Source organism: Halichoeres trimaculatus, unplaced genomic scaffold (genome assembly GCF_033239565.1).
Source record: "Halichoeres trimaculatus isolate MK-OKI-2021-1 unplaced genomic scaffold, fHalTri1.1 fHalTri1_scaffold_13, whole genome shotgun sequence".
Lineage (NCBI taxonomy): Eukaryota > Metazoa > Chordata > Actinopteri > Labriformes > Labridae > Halichoeres > Halichoeres trimaculatus.
In genome coordinates this window covers 22,846,443-22,868,373 of record NW_027437191.1, presented here as the reverse complement: position 1 = coordinate 22,868,373, position 21,931 = coordinate 22,846,443, and the positions used below count along the sequence as shown (strand labels likewise).

Here is a 21,931-nt window from a genome sequence, read left to right as displayed (position 1 = left end):
GGACTGTGAGGACTTTCTAAGTGATCTTAGAAAAGCCATACCTCTAAGATATATGCCTGATTATAATACAAAACTTAAAATGAGATTATCAGCACCAATAGAAGTTATTTCTAAACGCTTTTTCTCAGCTTTCCAATCAAGTTGGACAGAGCTGGATTGATTTGCAGCACGTCAGAGTCACCATGACAAGACCAAGCCTGCTGACTAAGTTTAGTAATGAGAGGAGTGATCTGCATTTTTCTCCGCTGAAAACGATTTCTGTGATTAATTTTTTAGTAATGGTGGCCACTGGAGTCAGACTTTCAAAACATCTTAGTGCTAACTGTTTATAAATGCTAGGGGTGGGAAAAAAATGTTATATGAAAAATCTGGATTTTTTTTTGTTTGGCAATATCAAAATCGGGATTCTTTGTCAAAAAAATCATTTTTTTAAAATTCAAATTCTTCATTTCAGTCTTCGTTTTTTAACACTAATTAAATGTGAATTTACGGGAAAATATGGCTCCTGATATAGTCTGTAGATATTATCATCATCATTTAATTTTTTTTGGAAAAAAAATAACGAAATTAGCAAAAATCGTAAATATCGAAGAATTGCAATTTAAATTTAAACGCTCCCCCAAAATCATAATAGAATTGAATTGTGACAATAACATATTGTCCCAGCCCTAATAAATAACTTACCTTGTCATGCTGTATCTGGTAAAAAGATGTCTTGAACAAAGAAGAGTAAAATAAAAAAGATCTGTTCTCCATTTATTTTTTAAAAGCAGTAGTCTCTATCCCCAGCAACAACACTAGCTTTTTACAGAAATTCCTCAGAGCACCTTGAATAAAAATGAGAGTAAAGTAAAGTCATATATGAATCTGTTTGCTGTGGGAACTTGCCAAATGCAATATAAAAAATCCCAAGAAAGAAAAATAGATTACTTTTGTACCTATTAGAAGTAGAAATCTTTACGTGTAGTCCAGTATCCTATAAAATATGATTGAAGCCTGAAAGACAAATTTGCAAAACCTTTTTTTAAAGGATTAAAGAAACAAACTCTTAAACAATTTTACTTGAAGCTCCATATAGTCAACTGCAATCTAAGTTATTCGGGGGCTGTAGAAGTGTCCTTTTATTTGTCCATCAATGCAAAAATTGGCAATGAGTGTTACTTAAAAGTTTGGACTATAAGAAAATCTTTGAAGGCTTGAGGGTTTTTGAGTAAATCACACAATATTTGAGTATCTTTTGTTGATAACTTCCAGTTGAATAATTATTGCATTTTTCTAAAACCACCCAAAATAAAAATGTCCCCATGGTGGATGTGGGTCCAGAAGATCCCAAAAATCATTGTAAATAATTTCAAAACCAGTGTATTACAGATAGCTCCTTGAGATGTAGCATGTTGTTTTCAAGGGTAGTGTACCTCTTTTGTTTTAAATTAAGAGCTGGTGTTTGTATAATATTTGAGCTCAGGATGGATAGGATATCAATTGTGAATATTAAATCATCCCAGAGTCAGAACCATTATTCCAGTTAAGTAGTGCAGCATGTATTACATTGCACAAGTTGATGCCCTTGTAAAGCTCTCCCCTTGGCTGAGTTGGAAAGAGAAAAAGTGAGAGGGAGTCAGAGTTATCCTGCGGCCTCAGATGAACCCCTCACTGCTTGATTTTAAATTGAACGGGAAGGATTTCCTCTGTATTGATTGTGCGGAGCAGCCGTGTGTTCTTTGGCAGCTCTCTCCAATCATCAGTGCTGAAGGACAGCAAGCCGGCTGCCATCCTCCGTCACTTTCACAACCCTGATTTAAAGGTGGCGGGACCTTCTGTCACTCGCTCTCCTTCTGGCTTTCACTTCACAGATGAGATGTGAGAGGTTTTGACCTGGGTGTCCTTGTTTAGATAGATAATGGAATGATCTGTAATTTAAGATGACATTTCTGGCACTATTTGTGTTAATATTTCACTTGGGGTGAGCTTCTCAGGATGTGTGAATTTATGTTAAGATTTGTAAATACTACCTTTAATAGCTGGGCGTACATATTGAAAATACTTGTGAGGGAAGCAGAAATATCATCAATCTGAGGTTGCTGTTTTGTTCTCCAGGAAGGAAGCTGACTAACCTTTGTCTTCAACCTTGAACTGGTCTTGTAAAGCTTATGAAACACCCATAAATTATTACAGCGGTGAGACGGGGCTCCTTGTCATGTCAGCTTGTGTGTGGCCTCTGGTTTTACTCTCATCTGCAGGCCATATGTCAGAGCTCATGCCTTGAAATACTCAATATTCATATTTTCAATTTACATACCTGTGAAAATATGCATTGGGTGGCAGTCGTGTCGTATTGCACTTTTCTACTCTGCCTGAGAGGACTGAGTCTGATTTATGAGCATAATATGATTAAATGAAATCATTTAAGTTAGTGGCTCTTGATCATTTCACACTCTGGGCATCAAGTTATATATCCAAATAAATCAGAGTCTTTTTCTTCCCTTCCCTTCTGCACACAGGAATGATTGAACAGCATGTTTTCTGTGGTTGTCCGTGCAGGGAGTTGAGAGGAGAGTTCCAGCAGGAGCAGCTGCACGATTCGACTCCTAACTTCAATAATTACCTTCATTAATCAACCAAGGGCTGGAAAAAACGCAGACAGTGAGCTTCTTAATGTTTTGATCGTCCTTAAGGTCACTCTGATCACTTTTATTTTACTCCAGTATGGATCAGATTGTCTCAGACCTGTTTTTGCATAGTTAGTAGCTTTTGATCTCACTTTAGAGAGCCTGACAGTATATTTTTTAAATCATCTTATTATCATGCTCAAGAGACTGCAACAGATGCAATTCATTTTGGTGGCACAGTTTTAACAGTCTTGCTGTTTTTGAAGAAAGTGTGTGCTTTTCTTTTTTTTTTTTTCTTTTTTTTTTCTATTTTTACTGCTTTGAGTGGGCGGGTCTTGTCAGACAGTTCATCAATCATTACTTCCTGAATGCCAGTGTCGCAAAGTGGTGATCCTCCAATCATTTAACAATGTATTACTGTTTTGTTTTAACTAGTGTGCAAAGAAAAGGATGTGTAAGACGAGAACAACATTTGTGGCTGCGTTTGGTGGAGCCTTCATCGCTGCCCCTGTAACATATCCAGTCTTCAAAGGCTGCAGCCCCTGAAATATAATGGTCCTAAGTATCCTAAGATTCTTTGGGTGCAAATTTCAACCAAAGTAGAATATGCATGAATTAGTTCAGTGGCTGGTCTCCTTTTTCAATATGCCAAGTATACTTGGGCACAGTTGTATTTATGCTTGCTGCCATGTTTCTGAGCCATGGATTCCTTGTTTGTCTCACTGGTTGTTGTGAGGCTTTGGCTCCTTTAGGACAAAAAAAAACAGTTATACCCACATCACACACACTTAAGCACCATGTAAACAAGTAATCTGTAACCTTAATGCCGGGATCATACCAGACTCTTGTCTGTTGTCTTCGCTCTCTCAGTTTTCACAGGATGTTTTGATGTGGTTTCACTGCGTGACTTTCAGTTACGCTCGATCTGCTCTGTGCAAATTAATGCATCATTGCTTTGGGATTCAGGGAAAAAATAAGTTTTGTGTATCTGATCTAAAAAGCTGAGAAGTAGCTCAAGTGCAACAAAGCTGCACCAGTGTGAGTGAACACGTTAACTTGAAGATCAGGATTTATTAATCCCTGAAAATGGATTCAGCCACAGCATCAATACACAAATATTTGTAGTGCAAAAATTCCAATAGTATATAGATAGAATAAGATAACAAGTGTCTGCTAGAAAAAAAAATCTATCAGAGACAGCTTGGCCATCATTCTCCAGTCAGTTGATGTTGTCCCTTCTTAACTCAAATTGCAACTCAACATGTTGTCCTCGCCCCCTTCTCCTCAGCCTGCAAGGAACATCAGACCTAGTACTGGTCAGCATTGACATGCTACAGGCTGCTAACAGGTGAAATCATGTATGTAAGCTAGAGAGAGACCCATATTGATTTTTCCGGGCCGATATCAATACCAATTATTTGTAGTCAAGGAGGCCGATAACCAATATTTGAAGCCAATTTCAATTTGCAGTCAAAGTGCAAATATTGGTGTCAAAATTTTGAACAATACAAACTCCAGAAATTAACTTCATTCAAATACCTTTAAGCATGAATTTATTAAACAGCTCCCAGGCTTAGCAGCATGTTTTATAAAGTTAAATTAAAACTTAGAAAAATAAATAGCTAAAGTTTTCTATAGTAAATAAAGTTTTCCAAAATTTCAACGTAACTGCAATAACTGTAATAACTGCACTGCTAATTGGCTGTTTCCCAAGCCTTGGCTCTGCTTGTAACCAATCAGATGGTACTGTGGGTGGGACAGTGCTGGGGACTGAGTAGTGAATGCAGACAGTGGAGCGGCTGCATCAGAGCCGCAACAAGGCAGTTTTAAATTGAGTTCTTATCGGCCGTCAGATAAAAAAAAAAGGCTGATGCCAACATGCCTCAAAATGCCAAATATCGGCCCCAATAGTCTGCCAGGCTGATAATCCGTCTATCCCTAATGTAAACAATGCAGTCATGGTTACAGGTAGGATCTCTGGTCTTTCTCTCTCTTACACACACACAGGAAGAAAAAAAGGAGACATAGCTGGAAACATAATCAGTTTGGTGCCAATGGCCAACAAAGGCATAATGGCATAGAAAGTAATTACAGGCTCCAAATGTAGAAAGGAAATAAACAGTTAAGAAAACAGGAGAAAAAGAAAATGAAGAAAGAACTGCTCAAACAAGCTGCCATTTGAGCTGCGCAAAGCAGTGAAAATAAAAAAAAAACAAGGAATGAGATAGAGCAGAGACAGATCTGGCGTATCTTGGCAGCATGCACCTTGTAGGCCCCACCCCCCTGATTAATAAGGTTATGGAATTGGGCCTTAAATCCAGCCCGAAAAAAAATCCTTGACTTGCGGAGCTTCCTTCAGTGGTCACTTAATTTCTAACATCTCAGGCTGCAAATTGGCTCAAAATGTGATGATACCCCTTTTTGATATTCAGCAACTTAATGATCAATTTAACTTGGACAGGTATTTTCAGTTTTCTGAGCATGAAAGCATCATCAAAGGTAAACCTTTGGCATGGTCTGGTCCCCTCAGAGTATTTATAATGAAAGGATCGAGCACTCAATCACTTCTAAACCTTTTGTTCATGATACCCGCCAAGAAGTAATCCATACTGTGAATTACTGCCATCATTCAGCCCCCTCCCTGACAGGTTTAAGCTGAAAATGTTTTAGGACAGGAAATTGTGATTTTTCTATGTCGTTTAGATATTTCACTCACACTCAGTTTTTCAGTAAGCCCACCAAAGTTTAAGAAAAAAACACCCTTTCTATTTGCTGTGCGCATCCAACCGCAGCAGCAGCAACAGTGGAGAGGTGACATCTTCTTGTTTGATGGATTTGAACGGTATTGTGTGTACGGTGTGTGTGTGTGTGTGTGTTTGGGGGTGGGGTGGGGTGGGTTACGTTGTCACAGAGTGCTTCTGATGTATTGTGAAAACACTTCAATACTCATTGAATTTATCTCATGCTTTGTCCTCTATTGGCCCCGCAGCTGTTCAGTCTGTCTGAGGAATGAAAATTTGACCTCTGTGAAATCTATTCTGATAAAAAAACTGCTTGCCTTATCACGTCTCTGTCTTCTGAGGCTTTCCAGGCATTAGAGTTAGAATCCCCCGAAGTTTGCATCAAATTTGACGCTCGCAGAACCGACAGCGTGAGACGGAAGTAGACTCGGGTCAGGAGCTGGAAGCTTAGAGGGCGAAGAGTGCAGCTTAAGTTTGTCTCAGGTGAATGTCTTCGCTTCACCTGATGCCTCCACTTTCCTTCCTGTCTGCCTCACCGCTGAACACACACCCACACACACACACACACACACACACACACACACACACACACACACACACTCGTCTGTGTCCGCTCCGTCTCATCGGACAGGATGATGGACTTTGGGACTTTACAGAGGCTCCAGCTAAGTCCCTGACCGGAGGCCCCCTTTCACTTCTCAGTGCTTCTGCTGAGGTGGACGCCTCAGCCCTGCACGCATGGGGGCCTCCTGTGTTTGAAGCTACTCTAAAGCAATATGCAAACACACCAAGCCAAGAAAATCCAATTTATTAGTGGAACATAATATAAATCTTGGACCCTGTGATCCATGGCAATGTACTGTGGGCAAAAACGGGCTCGACTGAAAAACTGTATGTATATACTTTTTAATATGAGGCTCAGATGTGTGCTGAATTATTCATGTTTGACTCAGACTAAACAGTCTGCCAGCTCTGTTGTCTGCACATAATGTGTGACAGTGATAGTGTTCTATTACATGAATTTTACATGAAAAATCTGTCTGAAAGAAGACTGATGCCAGAAGATTTTATAGCCTCCTTTTTTTAAGTAAAGTTCTCAGTCAGATGTTTTTGTCAAAAAGCTGTGTGAAACAATAACAAACAAGGCAAAACTGCAAATGTTGGTTAAAAAGTGTTAGGGTTACATGCTGGTTGTGTGTTGCTTTATTGTGAAGCTAATACCATATTTTGAAGTGAGCTTTCCTGTGAGTTTTCTCATCTCCTGGCTCTGTGCTCAAAGTTTACTTTAATGTGCAATATCTGGGAAGTCAGTGTTGAAAATTCATTTTCCATGAGTGATGCCCCATCTTTTTGTAGTTGCTGTCAGCCACCTTCATCTTTTTTTGATATAGTTTTATAAAGTCTGTTTGTCAAACTTGGATTTGCCAAGACATTTGGGGAACTATCAGACCCTGGGTAGAAAGTATTTGGTTGAGTAAGGCTTAGCTGGAGGCAAAAAAAAAAAAATCTTCACAGATGTTAACAGCTTTCAACTAGTAACAGCTAGCAAGATATGTTGGCTCGTTTCCAACAATGGCATGAAAAACTGATAGTCTTTGGTAAAATTGCTACACCTTCTGTCTGTGCCAAAGCTGGAATGGCTGGATGCTTACACTGAATGGATGGAAAAATCAAGTGTCTATAGTGAAGACAAATACAGCATACAAGGCCTGACGGACCTATTTATTTTAGGTGAATAACTATAGGAATTGTATAAAGGAGACCAAAAAAAGTTTTCTCCATTTTGTTTTGCTGATTTAGCTAATATGACTTTACACTCTGAAAATTTGTATGGAGTGAAGAAATTGCGATATTCCCTTCAAGGTATTTAAACCATTGACTTTAGATCTTAACAACATTCACCCGTGTACAATGTGTGTTGATCAAGAAATGAGTCATTTAAGTCAGGAGGCAGTAAGAGATTGGCTTTTTTCAATCAATCAACTTTTAATTTTATAGCACCTTTCATACAAATCAAAAAAGTTCAAAGTGCTTCACAGTGATTACAAAAATTAAATACATACAATACAAAGAAAAATAGAACAGAGTAATGGCTACAAATTATCTAGAAGTAGGATTTTTTAGTTAACTTTAAAATGAATGGGTATGTATGTGGTTTCCTGTACTTCTGCAGCCAGCCTCAAGTGGACACTCAGAAAACTGCAGTTTTTAGCACTTGTGCATCAGCTTCATATCTCATGGCTAGAGGCTGTTGCTTGGTTTAACTGCAATTAGCTTTGTTTTACTTGACAAATATTGGATTTTTTTTTGTTATGACTTTAATCGGAAAGGACAGGACAGTGGAATGGCCTTACATGTGGGAAAAGTGCTGGAAATTGGAGTCAAACTCCAACTGCACGCATTAAGGCTAGGCTCATGGGGAATACAATCTACGCTGAGGCCATGCTGGCATCCCAGAATTTAGGTTTTTGAACATAATTGTTGCTCATTCTATTCTGCAACCCAGCTTGAAACTCCTACGACACTTGCTACCATATAACAGCTATTCCAGTGTAACTCCAACTATGCCAAGTTTTGCCAATACCCTAAACCAGGTAGAGTCTTATAATGCAACAAAAGTATTGATTTAAGCTTTTACTGACTCTGTGAAAAGATGTCTGAGTGGTCCCTATTGTCTCAAATGTATTGCATTATTTGAACCGGTGTATATAAGAGCTCTGTCAGGCTGTGTTACGTATATATAATACAGAATAAATATTCTCCACCCAGTGGTCTGAATCCTGTCAGTTTTTGCTGAGTCAGCACACCCTGCAGCCTCCTTTGTTTGTGCTCTGGAGCTGAGCCTCTGCTTTGTTCGGACACATGGATCTGAATCTCACTCAGAAAGCCGTCTGGCTTTTGAAGGAAATGACTGTCACAGAGGAAGTGCTACTTCCGTTTAATCCCTGAATTGAAGCCAATTAACTGTTATTGGAGCGTTGTGGGTCTTTTGTGAAAGTTTTGACTTTGGAGTGAAAAGACATAATCTCTCGTTCTGTCTGACTTGGCTCTCTTTATTTCTCCAGAGACGACGTGTCTGAGTCAAAGTTTATGTCTGGCTCATGGTGTTTGAGCGAGGGAAGGCATGTTTATTTCGAAAGCTCATTTCAGCCACAAGGCGATTTAGAGTGCTGTACACAAAACATCAAAACATCCTGACACTCAGTACAAGAAACACATAAAAAAAGACATTTAAAAGCCATAAAATAAGCCATTATTACCTGAGGTAATATCAATCAGTGGCTCTCAACTGAAATATCTGAAGCTACATAATGGATTTTTCTTCCCCCCTCTTTGCTGCCAAAAAGAACCACCTTCTTTTCATCTTTAACTGCAGAAAATGTCACATCCACTGTTTTTTTTTTTCAGTGTTTTTCACTCAATCAGAGCTTCCATGTGTGACTCATTTTTTTTGTTTCTATCATCTAAGCCAGTGGAAACATGCAAGTGATAAACAGAAGAGGCCCCAAGATGGTGCCTTGGGGGACTCCACATGCAATTTTGGTGTCTGATGTAAAGTTACTGACATACACAAAGTAATCTCTGCCCTTTAGGTAAGATGCAAACCAGTGGACCATAAAAGTCTAACTAAGCTCTCCAGCTGATTGAATCATGTGGAATCCAGTAGTAATAAGATGGAATGTAACTGTCTAAGGAGGAAACTCTGAAAATCATTTCCATTACTCTCGACCAGATATTTCATTCACGGACAATAGCCAGTGAGTTCCAGACTTTGTGTACATGGTTTTTTTTTACTGGACACTGAGCGCAATAGGGGTTCCTTCTAATTGAAAATCCTGCAACACTAGAAAGACATCCAGTCTGACTTTCTCCAAGTCCTCAAACCCCAGCAGTTCTGTGTCAGGGACCTGGACCTCTCATGCTCATTTAAAAGTACTCTATACTAAATGAGACCCACTGGGCTTTCAACTAGTTTAAATGTAAGCTCATCCGAGACAATATTAGCTGCTCAGAGCAACAGCTGTTACCATTGCTGATTTAAAAAGACTGGCTTACTTAGTTTGGGATGGTATTGGGGGCACTGATGGATTGACCAGCAGCACATAACCCTCACCCAGGAGACCAGAGCTGTGTCCTGATTTGAAACTTAAGTCAGTGTGTGGCCATAATTCAAACCCATGTTATTATACTTTTCCTTTCCTTAACCATGTAGATGAACAAGTAGACCTTTAAATGTTCAACAAGTCTTTCAGATCAAGAAGTTTACTCTGACAGCTAGCTAGATGGAAAGGTCTAAAAGAAAAACATATATATCTCTTTCAGGAAGCCTTTTTCTTTTTGGAACCCAAAGTTGTTGCTGGAACACAACTTTATCCAAAACGATATCATGGATTCATTAAAAAAATTTAAGTGGAGTGGTTGTATTTTGAAGAAGTAATACAGTTGCAACGGTTTTTAATGTTTCTGACACATGATTAGAGTTGGTGTACTGCCTGAAAATTAGTTAGCACGGATTATAGTTGGTGATTTGGAGCACCAAGCAAGAATTTTAATCTAGAAAATGGAAATACAGTTCTATTGAGGATAGTGGCATGCACAGACTCTTTGACAGGCAGGGGCAAAAGAGAAAAAAAGGCACATACAGCACTTTCTAGGCACTGAAAAGGGCACCAAATTCCACGTTTTCCAGAGCACTTCAGCACACGTATTGGCCCCTTAAAGAGGGCACTCCATTGCACGATTTGGCTTCCATGCTTTGGCTCAAGAGGGCACATTAGCACAAGTTTCAACTCCCAAGAAGGCACTTTAGCATTTGTTTTGGTACCCAAGAGGGAACTTTGCTCTGGCTGTGTGGAAAACAGCCAAATCACACCAGATCCATCTTTGCTCCATCAGGTCACTGGATCTGATCGGTTTCAATTCAAGTCAATGCATCAACTCACACTGGTTCTGTTGTGTTCTAGTTGTGTCTGCTTGAAGCTGTAGCAGTGATGCATCAATTTGCTCTGACCAGTTCAGTGGGACAGGAAGTAGTACACAAAAACCCCATCCGAATATCAGGTTGACTTTCAGAATAAAGTAGAAAGAGAAAGTAAGATAGTATTTCACTCGACTATGACAGCAAACTGATTTAATGAGTAAATCCAAGCCAGAAGTCAACAGGTTTGAGTATTTACAACATGAATGAGGAGAGGATACCTGTTGGACTGAGTTGGTGGTTGGTGGTGCTAGCTCTGCTAACTATAACCACACCCTGTGAACCAGTTTGATGTTGTTTACCTGCTCTGTGATCCAGTGTTTGGGTGTTTATCTACCTCATCAGTTAAATGGTGTTTAAATATCTGTATAAATTAGTGGCAGCTTAGTTTCTCTGTAACATCTCTAGCTGTGAGAGCCATCAGTGAAGAGTCAAGAGATTAAGTTGATCCTGAGCCAGGAACACAAACTCAATAGATTCTTTTTAAAAGCTGTTTCTCGAACTTGTGGCGAAATAAGAAGACTTTTAATACTGTTCCTGTTTGAGATTCATGTAGCTGCAGGTGCAACCAGTGTAGCTGACAGTATTGACTAACGTCACAGAGGAGCTTAAATGTCAGATTGCTAAAAATCCAATTTCTCAGTTCACCTCCTTTTCTCCTTCTCCCTCTCCGTCTCTTTCTTTGTTTCTTGTTTACATCTGCGTCTATTTTTACTTCAAGTTCTATTTTTCACCGTCGCTGCACTTTGTCAGGTCCTCTGCTGCTTTTAATCATTTTTTCACACTGTCACAGTTTTTTCCCATTTCCTCTAGCTCTACACGGCTTAAAAAATTCAACATGAGGTTGGAACATTGTGAATTTGGGGTTCAATAATTGAACATCAGGTTGGCAGATCACACAGAGTGAGAGGGATCTGTTTTTGGGTCTGATTATGTGACGTGTTCTGTTTCGGTTTCTGCTTCTATATTCCAAATCTCACCTTACAGCGCTCTGATAGGCACTAACATGGGCCCTATCTGACATATCAGGTTGTAGTTCTCACACATCTACACTGCCTCTACTTGCTCTCCATGTTGTTAGCTAAGCTTCACTAAAACACATAGCTCAGCCTGTACTTAGCACCCGGCCTGACATTTATGAGGAACACGACGCCAGACCAGACGGACTCCTCACTGAGACAGTGTGAACAAGGAGACAAACGTGCTGAAACTTTCTGTTTTCCCTTCAGTTTTTTAACCCACGTCTGCCTTTCTTCCTTCCCAAAGTCTGCCTGACGGTCTCCACTGAGCATGTGCAAAGCATGCGTGTCAAAATAGCAGTGCTGAGGGATTGAGCAGATTCACCTTTTCTCAAGTTCACATTGGTGGCAGTGCCGGGTGAGTTGTGGGAGTTTATTTGGCACGCCGGAGAATCTGTAGTTCTCGGGTTTCCGTTGGTGGATGCATTGGGCTGCTTGCGCGCGCACACACACACACAAACACACCTGTTGCCATCTGTTAAGGCTGCACATAGACTGGGCTGCTTGAACGAGTGCAGACTGTGAGACATTGAAGATCTGTTGAAGAAAAGAAGCACAGGAAGTGGTGATGTTCTAAAGAAGCTCAAACCAGAGTCACAAACACATCTTTTGCTGTCCAGATTGGAGACTTTCAAACTCACAGGCTCTGAAGAAAATCTCGAGAGGGAGCGAGAAAGGGTGGGGTCAGGTTGGGAGATGGCAGGGTCAAGTTCCCGCTCTCCACTTGGAAGCTGGGTGAAGCAGCCACCCAACCCCTTGCTTGCCTCCTCCCGCTGCAGCCCGGGGGCCCTATACATAGTACTGATGCTGCTCTTTAGCTGTCTAGCAGATGGTCACACTGCTGCTGCGAGGATCACTTTGCCTCAGATTCACCAGATTCTCTGGCTGGGGATCAAGTCAGGGGTGCAGAGAGACACAGAAAGTGTCCTCGCTGTGGGTACACGCTGCTATTTCATTACATTTGTAAGATCTAATCACAGATTCGATTTTTCATCAGAGAATTCTCACTCTGTCTCCGTTTTCAACATCAAAACGTCCTCTGTAGTGTCTCTTGGGGTTGTATTTATTTCAATGTTGGCATTATCATCCGTCCTGCTCTTCCTCCCATTGCTTCACACTCCTCAGATGACTGGTTGGCTTCCAGTTGAGTTCAGACAACTGCACTACACTATCAAAGACAAGGAAAATCATTTTTTTCTGCATCCCTAAAGCTTTTCAGAGTGGTCATCAGTCATGCATGAATATTTATGACTCTCTTTATCTCAGTGTAGTGCTTTTGTGTGACCTTGTATCTTTTTGGGGATATTCCTCACAGATAAAGTAAAGATTAAATGATACCGCTCACATTTTTAGAACAATTGTGTCTATAAATAGTTGTTACGTAAGCCTCACATGAAGGTTTAGTAGTCTGCTAATGTTGCCAAGCTTTGCTGGTTTCATAAGGCCACTAGAATCCCAAACAGCTGAAAATAAATAGTTGTATTTACACGTTTTTTAAGAGGTGACAAGTCTTTGGTCATCCTGTGACCATATTGAGTTTCCGTCTCTATCTGTGCCCCTGAAACAACAAGCTATGTTTCCTCCATCACAAGACGACCCGGATAGCTGCAGCAGGGTTTCAGAGCCAATACTGATGCTTTCTGCTATCAGTAATCACCTCCCTGAGGCATGAGGAGGCTCATTGGGCATTTAAGTCACTGCTAGAGAGGAGTGCTGTGCCAGCTTGGACATTTAACTCAAATGTATTTACATTAAGAGTGCATGAAGATGGATTTTATTACCCTGACACACAAACCTCCAAAAGTCTTAACACAGTTGTTGATGAATCTTTATGGCTTGGTGCTTGGTACTGCAATGACTTTGATTTGCTTCAGTTTGCATTACTGTAGATTACAGTGAGTTCTTATTTATATTTTAACACTTGGCTTTCTTGCTGATTATCCGGCTGTGATAAAAACTTGATGCTGATTGGTCAAAACAGCAAAACATCAGTAATTCATTTTGAATTGCAAAGGCAATGGACAACACATATCACATCGTTTGCAGAATGAAGTTGGCTGTGTTTATGATTTCACCTCCAGCCACAATAAACAAAAACAATGTCAAAGTGTTACAAGCTGCAGTCCCTCTAGTGTCCACTGGAGGCTGGTTTCCAAAGTGACAGAAACCCCATACACACCAATCCAAAGCTTATTTATTTAATAGTACACATATCATATCTTCAACAGAATTAAGTTTGGCATATATATGATTAACAAGGAGGAAAAACACATGGACAGTCATGTCGCACTCCTGCTGCCACACTCACACAGCACTCACGCTGCAGTCACGGTGACTCATGCCGCTCACACGACACATGGTCATGGTGACAACACAAACACAACTCACACATGATGCACACAGGGTGCACCCACACGGCGCTTCTGTTACAGTCATGGTGGCTTATGCTGCACTCATACAACATGCGTGCACACATGCCGCATATATGCAGCATTTACACTACACACAAAGTGCACACAGGTACAACAACCTATATGGCACCAGCCTTAACAAAAACAATAGTATCAGTGGAGGCAGATTTATTTAGGAAACACAGCAACATGTACATTGGTAACCCATTGTTTTTCTACCAATCAGCAAAATCAAGTATCTTAGTATCTTTTAAGAGCTGCCGCTGTCGATGAAAACCTCTTAACCTCACGCCAACTCAACAGAAGTTTGGTTGAGTTCAGCATTTCCAATATGACTCCAAATGCTGATAGGCTTCAAAATGCTGCTCAGGGTCAAATGCAGGGATGGATACCGAATTAGGCACTTTTAGGTACCGACCGAATAATGTCAAAAGTGCTGGGTATTGATTCGTGTAGAGCATAGACTGTATAAAACATGGATGTAGTCTCGCCGACGTCACTTGTCTGTTTGTGAAACGGAAAATGGCTAGAGCGGGCAATTTGGTAGTGGCAAGGGCTTCACCTAGCTCACGATCTTAATATCCTCTGAGTGGCCGAGATGGAAAAAAATTCACCCCCCGTACAGTGGGTGCCAGTAGTAAAATTAGCGACTCAGACAGGAGACATTTTTTGAACCAGGCTGTAAATGCGTTAATTTCTGCTTTGAAAATGGCTTTTTTTGGCCTGGTGTGTATGTGACTTCCGGTACTCCCGAGGCCAGCCTCAAGCGAACACTTGAGAAAAAGCAGATTTTAGTACTTCCGCATCGTCTCATATTCTTAGACCGGAAGTTACTGCTTGGTGTAGAGTCAAAAGGTACTATGTTTAGGTGTATAAACGAGTCCTTGTGACTGTGAGGGAGTGGAAGAGTGAGCGATTTTCCATGCTGGACATGAACACAGCATTTCAAGATTTTATATTGAAGGATATATTTGTTAAATTGTAAAAAAAAATATATTTTCAAACAAATTGATACTTTTTTCCACATAACCACAAAAAAGTATCAAAAATTGGCACCGTTGAGTACCGGTACCGATTGCCAGGTACTGGGCATCGGTACCATATCGTTTCAAATGTGAAAGGTACCCATCCCTAATCAAATGTTTCCTTCTGTCTGTTGACAGTGTGACAAAAACATTCGTTTTTTTTAAAGCATTGAGCAACAGCATATTTTAAATATATTTCTTGGATAAATGAGAACAAAACTATTGATTGTGGGTAATGGCTGACAGGAAAGGGGTCAGGAAGTTGGAATAAACATGGGCTCTTTAAAATAGAAGGAGCTAAGTGGAAGAGATGTCGAGTGAAATGAAGTAGACAGACTTTAAGAAACCACAAACAAAAACATGGTCTGGGCTTTAGCTGAGCTACAGGACTGGGTGAGTGAGAGGAAAAAATCAGATAGCAGAAAAGGAGTCTGTTAGCTCCTGCATAGCTAAAATGCTAATACTCAGACTTCACCAGGAATGAAAATGTCAAGTCTAGTGCTAATTGCACCCATAAGTGGGCTGACAAGAATACTGTTGCTAAGGAACAAAGAGGCTGTTTTTATCCAGCTGTTTCGATAAAACATTTTTAAACCAATAAAATCATCCTTATATCAAAACTTTGTGTCAGTTCTAGTTAGCCAGTGTTCTGTATTCTACTTCATATAACCACTAGCTAACTGTATGTTATCTCGTACTTCACCTTTAAACACAGAGCATCAAAAGATGCTGATTCAGGCAATAATCTGCAGTGTAGGATTTCAGCCTTGTCCTGCTTGGCTGATAAAGTTAAAGTGATTTATCATTAAGAAGAAAGTCAGGTTAATCTTTTGTGGCTGTTAACACATCCCACATCTTTAAGCCAGAAAAACAGAGGACATGATCTATGATTCAGCGCCGATGCATAATAGAGAGCTCAACATAACATGAACAAAGAGACTGACTCCAGGGCTCCAGCAAAGTCTGTTTGAAGTTGAAAATCTCCTGAAAGAGCAGAAAATCTGCCCTCATTTCCTGAGGAGGGTTCTTGTTATGATTTTACGTTGTTTCCATCCTTAAAGGCACGGGGTGTTACAAATTAAAAAGCAGTTTCCTCATTTATCATCGGTTTCTGATGTCTTTGAATTCTTAAAAACATCTGATGGATGCATTTGAAAGACTGAAAAATCCTTTGAGAACATTTCCCTTACACTACAGTCCAAACACGTGGGGATTTAGCCTTTGCGATCACATTTAATTTTCCACTTTTGGGTCCAGGGTGCCATTGGCTGAAACATTGTCAGGGTCTGTTATCTCGCCTCCTGAGTCTGTGGGTGCTGTGCAGCCTGTATCTAAATCTATTGAATTAATACTGCTGTGAAGGAGGTGGGAGCCAGAACCATGGCAACCATCAGCTCAGATTAGTGTGGGATGTGAGCTGGCATGAGACATGAACACACACACACCAACACACACAGAGCGAGTGCACAAATAAATCGATAACTGTGTGTGTGTTGCCAAATAGAGCGCGACCCTCTCGACCCTGACAGATACAGATGTTCATTTATTGGTTGCAGTGATTGAATCAGGCTTTCCCTCTCTCCCACTCAGAAACCAGAGTCTGTGGTACAGGGTTGGACATGATATTACACAAAGCCACTTAACAGATACTGATATTGATCCATTTCATATGTTTTTTGCTGCTGAACGATTGTTCATAGTTGAAAACCTGATTTTCTGGACTTTCCTTTTGTCTGATTCCTTCTCTCTGTGCTAACCTCATAACTCTTTGCCTCTTATTAAGTTTTACAAACACCAGACTATAAAATAGATGCAAGAAAATATATATTTTTATTGACTGATACACCAAATTCCTCCATTCCTGTGTTTTAGATGGCTAAATTTTCAATAGAAACCAAATCCAAGTTTCGAACTCTCAACCATAGCTTTGTTTCTGCAGCAACAAAACCGAGCCAACACAGAAAGTTTCCGTCTTGTCTGGTCTCATTTATCTTGGATAGGTCACTGTCAAACACTTATTGGCATTAATGCTCGTCTCCCCTCTGGCAGGACGATGAGGTGGTGCTCCAGTGTGTGGCCACCATCCAGAAGGAGCATCGCAAGTTTTGCCTGGCCGCTGAGGGACTTGGGAACCGTCTCTGTTACCTGGAACCCACTTCTGAAGCTAAGGTGAGTGGGGGTATTAGACCCGGCTTTGATATGAATTGGACACCTCAAACTGCAGACCCCAGAAGAAAATTTTCATCTTAATGTTTATGTTTTGTTCTGTGGTTACTGACATGTTATGTAAACAAGCAGTTCTGTTCAACAAGCTCCAGCTCCTCCTGAACAGACACCACTTGTCAGCTAAATACGTTGAGTTGACAGTCGTTGTACATTTTACTTATTTATCCATTATGTGCAGCTAACTGTCTGTTATAGTAAGTATAAATAGTTTAAGCAGCCTCTTCCTCTACTTTAGCAAACCAGAATCAGAATCAGTCAGAATTAGAAATGCTTTATTAATCCCTGGGGAAAATTTGGTCAGATCGAAACAGTTTTCTCTGCTCTGAGCTCAGGTTGCTAAGGGGTAAAAAAAATTCCTGAAACTTTTCATGGGAAGTTAAGTTTGACTAAACTAAACTTTTTGTCATACTCAGGTGGTACCTTTGATAATCTTGTGCTGTGGGCATCATGCACAGTGCATAGAGGCTGTGTGGCCTCAGTAGCCAAGCAGTCAACAAAGTACTGCCAGTGGTCTGACCCTAGCATAGATATTCATGTAAACCCACATTAAATTTGGCTGTTTTATCTAAAATGGTGCTACGATATACTTACCTGAATTGTAATCAAGTTTGTCAATATGAATTACCAGTTTACATCAACAAATTCCTGTTAATTAGCATAAATTCTCGTGAAAATTTTCAGACTTTGAAAATTCCTGAATTTTGCAACCCTACTCTGAACTAACTTGTCTCAAGTTTTTACCACAATTTCCTTTTTTTTAGATTATTTATTTACTTTTTATACATCTGCTGACTTTGAACCATTTTGCATTTCTTCAAGCTTCACATTTATCCATGTATGTCTTATTACAACTTATCATTTCACTTTCCAACTTTTTGCCCCATAATCCAACACTTTATTTGACTTGACTGCTTATGATTTCTTTGGCCTTCACTTTTCTGCTCTTTTTTTCACAACTATAAGCAGTTTTCTTAAGTATTATTTTGAACTGTTTAACCCCTCAATTGTAAGAGTTTTTCATTTTTCAACAATGTTAATTATCTATTCTTTCATTTTCAGACGACTGTTCAGTTTGATCGTTTTTTCATAACTTTTTAAAAAGTTTTTCAAGTTTCAACAGCCAATTTGTCAAGTCTTAACAATGTGTCTTTTTCCAAAAGTATTTTATCCAATTTTCAATGATTCATTCTTTCTTTTTCTGCAGTGGTCTTTCATTTTTTTATTACCTTGTCAAGTTTTAACTCGTACGTTGTCAATTTATCAACTGAGCTGTTTTTCCGCTTAAGTTCAATGCTTACTTCTTGATAACAGTTAACTCATTAACTTTCAGCACATGATTCATCATTCACTGAACACTGGCCAACTATTGAAACACTGAATCATTATTGGAGGCAACTTTTCTCTTTACTGCAACAGAGTTAACGTCTTTCAATATTCACTATTAAAATAACTTTTTTTTTACTTTGATTCAGACAGATTTTGACTTACCATCAGCCTCTTTAAGTGAATTATTTTAACCTTTCTCACTTTAATCTCACAATTTGAATCCCTGTCTTTGTGTTATATGCCTTAACTAAGCTATTTCAACCATTTGTTTCTTTACTGTGCCAAGTATTATGTTAATTTCAATTTTGAACATGAAATGATACATCCATAATATTTTTACTACATAAACTACAATGATAGTGTAGGAGTTGTCTCTTTGGGTTTATGAACCTCTGGTTTGGACTTACAGTGATTGGGCACTTAGTGTTAAAGAAAAGCATAATGAAACAAGAGATGAACTTGACTAACTAAGCTCGGTTTGCTCAAAATCTTGAAACTGTTTCAGATTGATTTTACAGGAAGATGATAATGATGTCTCAGTTTTTGAATGATTAAAGTTTGGGCATAAAAACAATACACCATGGCACAAATTCACAAAAAAGCCTGCATCCAGGCCACCTTTGTTTGTTGGCATCTTTCATCTTGACAGAGTGTGAATCAAAGAGACACTCAAGATTATTTCCACTTAAAGCCATCTGTTTATCCACTTATTGAGATGAGCTTTCCTGTCAAATAAAGGGATGAATTAGATCTTACTCAGGCCTCTTGGTGCAAAGTAGAACCACTTGAAGAAAAACAATCTTAAAATGGGTGCTTGGAGGATGTGAAGGGGGAGGACACCTCCTTTACTGCTGCACTGATCCAGGTTCAGTCCCCAGCTTGGCCAGAACCCCAACAAACAGACCTGACAGAGCTCCTGGTGCCAGTTATGGATCACATACTCGTTTCTGCTCTGCTGCACCCCATTGGTTTGTCAGGAGGCCCGGGCAGACAAACAACTCGTGTAAATATTAGATGTAGAGGATGCTTTTGGCCATGTTTGTTGTCAGGGGAGTGAAGTTTTGTTTCTCTGATGGTGTTTAGAAAATTGGTGTTTTCCTGGCATGGTGTTGTTGCAGCACAACGGAGCTGTCAGCGCTTTGATAAACATGTCATGAGGCTTTTTTGGCAGGATGTTCTCATGTTGAAATGAGGCAGATTGTGTTTCCTCTAGAGAGGATTTGTGCTAGGATGAGCAGAAGTTTTATGTGCATCATATGCCACAACAATTAATGAAAGAGAGACAGGTTTTTTTCTAAGCTGACACAACATTGAAGCATGTCTATTTATGCAGACGATGCTTGGGTTTATTTTTGTGGTCACACTTATGTAGGTGTTAGCATGATAATTATACGACACAGCTGTAAAACTCTTCACCAGCCTGAGAATATAAAGTAAAACCTCCCAGCATAGAGACCCTGAATAGACTTTGAAGACCTGTTTCTGCTCACTCACCTGTGCAGAGCTGGAGGCAGCCCATCACTAAAACCTCTCTCCTCTGACCTCCATCTTGGTGACAATGCTTTTGGCCATCTTTGGTGTGAAGTGCAGTGAGGGTGTCAAGGGTGACGATGTGGTTTGGCACGAGGGGAGGGGCTGTCATCAGCTGGCTGATCTCAGGTGTTGACACCTCATTTCTCTAACGATGCCTGGTTTCCTATCGCTGCTGGAAGAGAGGAGAGGGAACAAGAGTGACACAGGGAGACAAGAAGTCCAATTAAAGAGGGCTTGAAATATGATGTTGCCAAACATATGTGTGTTTTCATCTCCTGTCATCACCGTGGCATCATTCTTTAGAAATTTAGGTATTCACACAAAAAGAGACCTTTCTGTGTGAAATCATACTCCACTATTGAAAAGGTTATGATAATTTCATCATTTTTATTTGTATTTTTTTATTATTATTTTTTTTTACAAGAAATAGGACGTATATCTGTATTTGATAAATACTTGATTGATCTAAGCTAACATCCATGCTGTGACATCTGGTGTCACCTATTAGTTTTTGAGGAAGTGTTATGTTGATAAATGATGGCAGACACCAGACTGATGATGCTGACTCAGGCTGGAAAAAAAGAAAAACCAGATATGTTCTGCTATTTCTATCTACTAAACTTAAAGACATATTTGTTAACCATAAAAGTAATATATGAATGTTCTGTTTGTTTACTCTTTCTGTTGAAAACCGGTGTGCTCAAGCCTCCTTGTGCCATCATCGCAGACTGATGAAATCAAAGCTCACCTGTCCCTCAGGTGCCTCTAGACACCAGATGATCAGTGGTCAGTTTTCTGCAGGGTTACGTGCTGTGTAAACATCAGCTAACTCTGCTTCTGACCAAGGAAAATGTTCTCCACTAGGGGGCGATATGGAGAAAATGTGTCAGGATGTTTTTATGGCAGGATCAGGATCGAGATTTTATTAGGGTTGTTTTTCAGATTCAGAATGTTTTGACCTCAAACAACTTTTTCATTTTTAAGTTTTTTTTTTTTTTTAGCTTTTCTGCTTTTAATTAAAGAGAGTGGATAGAGCAGGAAACAGGGTGAGTGTGGGGAATGATGTGCGGGAAATCAGGCTGGATTTGAACCTAGGCTACCTACTCAAAGAAGAACCTCATGGAGCAGGACCTAGATTGTTAGGCCATCCACACCCCCCAAATAATATTTCAGACCCAAATGTTTCTTATCCTGCAATTCATTCAGAATTGTTTCTTTTCCCCTTGTTTTCCTAACTTTAATCTGGTCTTGTGTCCTCTAGTGTGTTTTTGGAACTCTCATGTTTTCACTTGCTGATACATCCATATATTTAAAGACGTGAGCTGCAAGAGCTGATGAGTTTCTGCAGATTGTAAGGAGCTTTAGCTTTAGACAAGCAGCCTATGAACAGTCCAGTTGTCATTTAGTGAAACCTTACTAGACATTAGAGGGCCTAAATTTGGACATACCTGTTCTAAACTTATCAAATAACTAAAAGTAGAATGAAATAATGAACGAAGAATGAAACATTTTACCTGCCTCAATAAAAGGACAGAAAAGAATGTGCATAGGATTATTCATAATTCTGAAAAGGACTCGTTCCACCTCACATGGATTTTATATTTATCTTATCCAAAAACAGAAGAGAAATGATGGGATTTACAACAGAATCTGACCTAAGAAGATGGAAATTTCATTTCTTTCGTGACTCTTCTGAATAGCATTACACAGCCTGATGTAATACTCTTGACAGTAAAATAATCCTGTTTGATCTACTGAAGGATGATTTTGCTCATTTTTACAGCTTGGATTCCTGTATTGAATTAAACCCCCACAGAGAAGAGAAAGAATGACTTTCTAAAAGGTCAAAATGACAACTGAGACGGTCTTTTATTTCCAGCCTCAGGGAGGATGTTGTGTATGAGGATGTAACCCTCAAAGACGTATGTTAATTGAAACATTGGTTTTGCATTATTCAGAGGTGTGAGGTCTGCAGGAGTCTTAGATTTGTTGTTTTAGAGAGTTACATAAACACATGTATAAAAGTATTTAATAAATATTCTTCTTGAACATTTTCACCTCTT

The 21,931-nt window shown here is 39.6% G+C and overlaps 1 protein-coding gene across 14 annotated transcripts in view; it reads left to right on the top strand.

Annotated features, from left to right (window-relative positions):
- Positions 1-21,931, top strand: part of ryr3 (ryanodine receptor 3) — a 140,219-nt gene that overhangs the window by 5,944 nt on the left and 112,344 nt on the right. For all 14 annotated transcript variants that reach the window (XM_074685746.1, XM_074685738.1, XM_074685747.1 and 11 more), the window contains exon 2: positions 16,833-16,952. In XM_074685746.1, coding sequence (XP_074541847.1) covers positions 16,833-16,952 — 120 coding nt within the window. The remainder of the gene's footprint in view (positions 1-16,832; positions 16,953-21,931) is intronic.